Source organism: Ochotona curzoniae, unplaced genomic scaffold, assembly GCF_017591425.1.
Source record: "Ochotona curzoniae isolate NIBS_2020 unplaced genomic scaffold, NIBS_Ocur_1.0 contig_517, whole genome shotgun sequence".
NCBI lineage: Eukaryota > Metazoa > Chordata > Mammalia > Lagomorpha > Ochotonidae > Ochotona > Ochotona curzoniae.
The window spans coordinates 7,458,134-7,464,571 of record NW_024466454.1 but is presented as its reverse complement, the minus strand read 5'-3'; the positions used below and the strand labels follow the sequence as shown (position 1 = coordinate 7,464,571).

Sequence of the window (6,438 nt, the reverse complement as noted above, 5' to 3'; positions counted from 1 at the left end):
GGCCAGGCCCGAACAGAACACTAAGAGAACCCCGGGGAGACGCGGGGCACCGCTCCAGGCAGCGGCGTCTGAGAAGGAGCCGAGGGCCGGCGAAGCGGACCCTCGACCGCGGAAGCTTCCGAATCGTGGCTCCTCAAACCCCGCATCCTTCAGCAGCCCTTAGTCCGCGAGCCGAGGGCGGAACAGCCCACGACACAAAGCGCCCGCCATCACCGGGGACTGGGTCGGTCGTGATGACGACGGCCACACACCGGAAGAGAAGTCCGCCAGGCCCCGCCCCTGCCCGCCGCTCCCTGGCCGGACGTGAGGTCCGTGGCTCCGCCCCGAGCTCGTTACCTCGCGAGATTTCGCACCGCCCTCTCTCTTTCCGCTCGGCAGCCGACATGGTAGGTGAGCTTTCTGGCCTTTGGCTCGTGGGCCGGCCGGGGTGTCCGGTTCTGTTCCCGCCGCTCCGCGGCCGCTGGTTTTCGACGCGGGTCGAGCTTTCCTGGCAGCGCCTGGCCGACCGGGGAGCGGGATGGGAGGCCTGGGCGGGAGCCGGGGGCCGCGTGCTGGGCCCGGCGTGCGGGTCTCGGGCTTCGCGGACGGGGCGCGAGGCCGCCGTATTCCCAGCCCGTGCGAGTGCCAAGCGCCGGGCGCCGTGCTGCCTCTTCCCGCGGGCCTTGCCACCAAGCTGCTTTTTCCGTACAGCCATCCAGACTGAGGAAGACGCGGAAACTGCGCGGCCACGTGAGCCATGGCCACGGCCGCATCGGTGAGTTCGGCCTTGCCCTGCAGGTGGGCCGTGCGCGCGCCCTTCCCGGCGAGGCTTACAGCGCTTGTAGGATCGAGTCCAGACGCCGGGGCTCCCCCTCCCTGGCTCCTCCCGCGCACACGGCTTTAGGGAATTGTATATCAGAAGGGATAGCATTTGGGGTGCAGTATTGCGTGAGTTGACGTCAGTGGGTCCCGGGGCAGTGCTGTGATGAGAATCCCGAGTGCTGAAGCAGCAGCCAGGTTTGCGCGGGCTGTGGGGGACAGGCTGGCCCGGGCTGAGCCGCCCAGCTCCGTGTCTTTGCAGGAAAGCACCGGAAGCACCCGGGAGGCCGTGGGAACGCTGGCGGCATGCATCACCACAGGATCAACTTCGACAAATAGTGAGTGTGTGGGCCGGCAAGTGGAGGAGGGCGAGCCTGCCATCGAGGCTAGAGTCACGCTTGGGTACTGGCTGTTGCCTTAGTGTGCTAGAGTCCTCGGAGAGTAACTGCTGACCTTATTCACTGGCTGTGGGCCTCGTGGCACGGTCAGTCACCAGGTTAGTGACACATGCTTGTCTCCCGTGTGCTGCAGGATTGAGACCCGGCCCTCTGACCTTAGTGATGTGCTTCATGAAATAACGCTAGCCTGCTCTACTTGGTACCCCTTGAGGGACTTAGCAAATTTATAAACTGCATTCTAATACACCAGTTGATACTGCGGCGGGAGGGGAGAACAGGTGGTCAGCCTTAACCTCAGTGAGTTATGAAAGCAGTGGCTTTCTCCTCTCAGTCACCCAGGTTACTTTGGGAAAGTTGGTATGAGGCATTACCACTTGAAGCGGAACCAGAGCTTCTGCCCAACTGTCAACCTGGATAAGCTGTGGACACTGGTCAGTGAGCAGACCCGGGTGAACGCTGCCAAGAACAAGACAGGAGCAGCCCCCATCATCGACGTAGTGCGGTCGGTGAGTGCATGTTTGCTGTCCTCTGCAGTGCCTTGCCGTGCCCTCCCGCACAGACTACCTAACTTGCCTGGTTAGATGCCCACCAGATCACTCACCTTTTCATGGGATTACCATGGGCAATTATGGCCAGAATGGGGCTCCTGTAATCAGAAGGCTTTGGCTGCATTTGGAAGGATCTTCCGTGGAGAGCTGTGGTCCTAGGGAGGCAGAGACCAGATCCCCGTGCACAGCTGTTGCTGTCACTGCAGGAAAGGAGGGTTAGGTTGGCCGAGACTAGAGTCACATCCCGACACGTCTTGTCCTGGTGTGCTAGAGTTCTCGGAGAGAATCTGCTGGTCTTGATTCACTGGCGGGGGCCTGCAGTGTGCCCGTTAGTGCCCAGATCAGAGACAGGCCTGAAGGGGTGGGTTAGGGGACTCCGCCTTTCAGGACTTGGTGGGTGCCTGCTGGGGTGTGGGGTGTTCTCCAAACCTCCTTTGTTCTTCCAGGGCTACTACAAAGTTCTGGGAAAAGGAAAGCTCCCAAAGCTCCCAGTCATTGTCAAGGCCAAATTCTTCAGTAGAAGAGCTGAGGAGAAGATTAAGGGCGTTGGGGGAGCCTGTGTGCTGGTGGCTTGAGGCCACCGTTCATTAAAGTGCTTCTCTGCTGGTCTGATGCGCTTTCTTTCACTTCTCTGCCAGAAACCCACCTCGCCGTTCCCAGCAGCTCCATGTGTGGGGAAAGGAGAGCTCCTTTAGTGCGGGAAGAGGAGAGGTGTCTTGCTGGGTTACTCCCAGTGGTTATAGCAGCCATATCTATCCCAGGCTTAGGTTAAGCCAGAGCTCAATGCTAGTCACCGTCACCTTGCAGAGTGAGCCCTAGCGGGAAGCACCACAGAAAATCCTCGTGTTAGAACTTGATCTGGTCTGATTGGGTTTAGTATTTCCTATTTTAACGACCATGCTAATGTTCAGCCAGTGCATGGGATTGCAACGCGGGTTTGCGCCTTTTTTTTTAAAGGCTCTTAAGACTTGTAATTTAGAATACTGGGCGAAAAGTTAATGTGATACTTGATATTGCTGGGTGTTGTATGTGGGCTGGGGAGCTTGGTTGTGGGGTAAATTTGTCAAAGTTGTGTCTAAGAATAAGCAAAACTTCAAGGACCCAGGTGCATGATCTTGTCCGAGTCACCTGGGTTTGTGTACCATTACCGCTGCCAATAAACCTGGGCTTTCTAAGATATGAGAGGTGGGTTGGACTTGATAAGTGAGTTTAAAATAGTGACTGGAGTTAAGGGCCTGGCAAGACCAAGAAAGTGAAAATTAGCATAGAAAACGGTAGGGTTTGAGCACACCTGGTTCCTGGCTGGCTGGGAGTGGGCTTATTACAGATTGCAGCCGGATGCTACAAGAGCGCGGGCCATCCGTTCCCTGCGCAGGCATAGCTGAGCTAGCTGGTTAGTCCAGGTGGTGGTGGTTCCTCGGTGACACTGGGCTGAGCCCATCAGGTTCTGTCCACAGCGAGGGGCTTGTGCTTGTCTGGGCTGCTGGCAGGCCACGCTGCACAGCCGGCCTGTCCGCCCGAGAGGCCCCTTAGCTGAGGGTTCCGTAGCTGCAGGGGCGCGGCCTCCCGCCAGCAGGGTCCACACAGCACTGCGGCGTGCCCAGAGTCACTTCCTGGGGGCTCCGCGCTCTGGTTCCGGGGCACGGACCTTTCCCCACCGGAAGCGACGTCACTAGAAACCTCAACCACATCCGGGGGTGGGCGGGGCTTCCCGCGCTGTGCAGGCGCAGAGGCATTTCCGGGCCGGCCGGCCTCGGAGCTCTCCCCTTCGTAAAGGACAAGCATGGTGAGGATATAAACAATTCTTACTGTTTCCGTCATGTCCCTGGGTATCCTGAGCTAAAGAAGAAAACGCCGTGCCCGCCTGGGGGCATTCTGGAAGACCATGGGCCACCGGGATCTTTTAGTTCAACAGGAGCCCATATGGGATCCCGGTGCCTGCACAGCAAGGATTTAGCCACTGAGACGTTGCAGAGCCCTGTTATTTTATTTTCCATACAGTTCAAGTATCTTAGTATTTTAAAGATAGCAGTTAACCCCCTGCCCTCCGAAAAGGAATTTACACTTGTATGCTTTGGGAACTGATTTTTAGAGCCACATTAAAAAGAGGGTAAAGACAACTGGGAAACTTAAGTATTTCGCTTCGGAAGCAGGCAGCATTGTGGATTAGTCTTGGATGCTCTAAAAAAAAAAACTGGAAAAGTAGTAAAGATTTGCTTTTACTTGAAGAAATAGGGAGAGAGAATTTCCATTCACTGATTCACTCCCCCAAAATAAAATGGTTCCAAAGGCCAGAGCTGAGCTGATACAAAGCTTGGAGCCAGGAAGAGGTTCTTCTGGGTCTCTGGCATGGGTGCACGGTCCCAAGACTATCCCAGTGCTGGATCAGAAGCAGAGCTGCCGGTTTATAAACCAATGCCCATATGGCATGCTGGCATCACAGATGAAGATGAATCCATGGTGCCCCTGTGCCAGACCAATTTTATTTTTTTATTGGAAAGGCAGATATACAGAGAAAAGGAGAGACAGATCGAAAGCTCTTTAGTTTCCTGGTTCACTCCCCAAGTGGCTGCAATGACGAGCTGAGATGATCCAAGGCCAGGAGTCAGGAGCTTCTTCTGGGTCGGTCTCCAGCCCAGGTGCAGGGTCCCAAGCCTCTGTGCTGTTCTAGACTGCTTTCCAAGGCTACAGGCAGAGAGCTAGATGGGAAGTGGAGCAGTCGGTATATGAGCTAGCACCCATATGGGATCCCAGCAGTTGGAAGGTGAGGGTTTGCCACTAGCCTATCACACCAGACCCCTTCCAGTTCTTTCTAATGTGCCCAGAGGATGCAGTAGAGGACAGCCCCAACACTGCAGCCCTTGCCACTCACGTGGGAGACGTGGCTTGGAGTTCCAGGCTCCTGACTTCAGCCTGGCCCAGACCTGGCTGATGAAGGCATCTGCCTGTTAGTCAACACTGCCATTCAGAGAAAAGCCCAACCCAGGATGAGTTAACAGTGATGAGTTCTCGAGATAGCTACACTCAGTTCTAAATTTTCTAGTTAAAATCTTCCTTCTCCAACTTGGAAACTGAAATGCATATGGCCGCAATCCCTGCCCTCCTATTGCTGACAAACACTCAAGGCCAGCAATGCAGGAGGCTCTTCCAGAGGAGATGACTTTGTCTTCCAAGAGGGCCGACATTCTCCTTCGTTCTATGAGGGAGGTTGAGGACTGTACTGGCTCCAGCATGGATAGAGGAAAGCAAGCAGCCCAGGATGAAATGCCTCTTCCACGGGCAAGAGTGGAAAGATAAGCAACCTTCACCATTCAAATCCTGCCTGACCCACTGCCAGGGAGGAGTGTTTAGCTTCACGCCTTACCTCTAGGAGGTTTTAAGTTCTCTGTTCTACTCAAGACCTTAAAACCTTTACTTCCCCCTGCTGCTTCTTTCTTCCATGGAATGTGGATGAACATTCTGCATGTAAATGTAGAGTTCCAATGAAAAACACTATCCATACAGTGACATGGCAGTGGGGTCAGGGCTCTGCCTTAGGTTGGCACTAGCTGGGCTTCACTGTACCCAACTCAGCATGCCTACTGGTAAAGTTCAGACAGAAAACAATGCTGACATTCACCCAATAATGGAGGCAGAGGGAAAAGAGCATTTTTTTCCATTGTTAGAAATACTTAACTAGTCTGCACAGCTGGCTACCAGAGGGAAGCAAAGCTGAACAGTGATTAGTATTTCTAACTCTAATACCAGTCATGCAAATCAACCCAGAGAACTCGATTTCAGGGGAGGCCGGCGAACCACATTGAAGCCAGACCCTGACTGAAGTATGGAGTTACCCGCATGGTGGGGACTCCCTTGATTGGCCTTTCTCAGGGCCACTTCCTGGAGAGGGAACTCCATAGATAATAAAGCCAAAGGACACGGGGGACTCTGGGCCCCAACAACTGTACACTGTTTATTGAGAACAGCTGTAGAAGGTGGGAGAGAGGGGGGATGCCCTGTACCGCATCATGGCCACTGCTGACTGGGAGCTGGGCCCACAGAGCCTACAGCACTAGCAGAGCTGTAGGGTGGGCTTCTGGGGACTCACTGACCATCTCAGAAAGGCCCAGGAGCCTTGGTGCTATGCTGCAAATGTGGATTGATTGGCTTTTGACTTTTAAAACAGAGGGGGTGGGGAGGGGGCCACTCAGGACAAAAATAGAAACTCTAATAAGACTTTAAAAAAAAATCTTGCTGTACATCACAAGATAGCACCTGCTCTCAGGGACCCAAGACTGGCAGCAGGGGTCGCAGGCAGGCGGGGGGCAGGCCAAGGCTCCCGGAAGGTCAGTGGTTTGGCTGAGACAGTCAGCTGCACAGAACTGGCCAGTTACCAGCACCCAATGAAACTTCATTCGTGCTCAGGCAGGGCCGGAAAGCACCCAGCCCCTTGGGAATATACAAATATTTACCAGACTCTTTTGCTTGTTATAAAACAGTTAAGAAAGCTTACAGCAGATTATTTACAAACAGTATCCTGGGATAATAGTGGAGGCAGAGGTGGGCTGGCCTGGAAGGGGCAGTCCCAAGGGTCCCCATTTGGGCCCCCTCCCCTGGCTCTAGGCTCTGCAAGGCACTGGAGTCCATGACCTGGGACACGAGTTTTAATTCTTCTTGTGGAGGAATTTCATTTTGTTGCCTGTGGGCCAGAGAGG

General features: G+C 54.6%; 2 protein-coding genes and 2 non-coding genes across 11 annotated transcripts in view; 3 read left to right on the top strand and 1 right to left on the bottom strand.

Moving 5' to 3' along the window:
• The first annotated feature begins 319 nt into the window (after positions 1-319).
• On the top strand, positions 320-2,351 carry RPL27A (ribosomal protein L27a). The gene is made up of 5 exons (XM_040989165.1): positions 320-386; positions 691-754; positions 1,061-1,136; positions 1,528-1,702; positions 2,191-2,351. The coding sequence occupies exons 1-5, from the start codon at positions 384-386 to the stop codon at positions 2,317-2,319; spliced, it is 447 nt and encodes a 148-aa protein (XP_040845099.1). The 5' UTR covers positions 320-383; the 3' UTR covers positions 2,320-2,351.
• Positions 1,178-1,307, top strand: LOC121162253. The gene has a single exon (XR_005884772.1). It is a non-coding gene; the product is annotated as a small nucleolar RNA SNORA3/SNORA45 family (small nucleolar RNA).
• Positions 1,969-2,097, top strand: LOC121162252. Its single transcript, XR_005884771.1, has one exon. It is a non-coding gene; the product is annotated as a small nucleolar RNA SNORA3/SNORA45 family (small nucleolar RNA).
• Positions 2,352-5,670: 3,319 nt separating the features above from the next.
• The window catches only part of DENND2B (DENN domain containing 2B), a 107,186-nt gene continuing 106,418 nt past the window's right edge, over positions 5,671-6,438 (bottom strand). For all 8 annotated transcript variants that reach the window (XM_040988964.1, XM_040988966.1, XM_040988967.1 and 5 more), the window contains one exon: positions 5,671-6,422. In XM_040988964.1, the coding sequence (XP_040844898.1) occupies positions 6,388-6,422 (35 nt within the window). In that variant the 3' untranslated portion in view covers positions 5,671-6,387. The remainder of the gene's footprint in view (positions 6,423-6,438) is intronic.

Coding starts and splice junctions, on each gene's coding strand:
- RPL27A (XM_040989165.1), top strand. Junction 1,137..1,527: donor AGGATCAACTTCGACAAATA/GTGAGTGTGTGG, acceptor TTCTCCTCTCAG/TCACCCAGGTTACTTTGGGA. Junction 1,703..2,190: donor TCATCGACGTAGTGCGGTCG/GTGAGTGCATGT, acceptor TTGTTCTTCCAG/GGCTACTACAAAGTTCTGGG.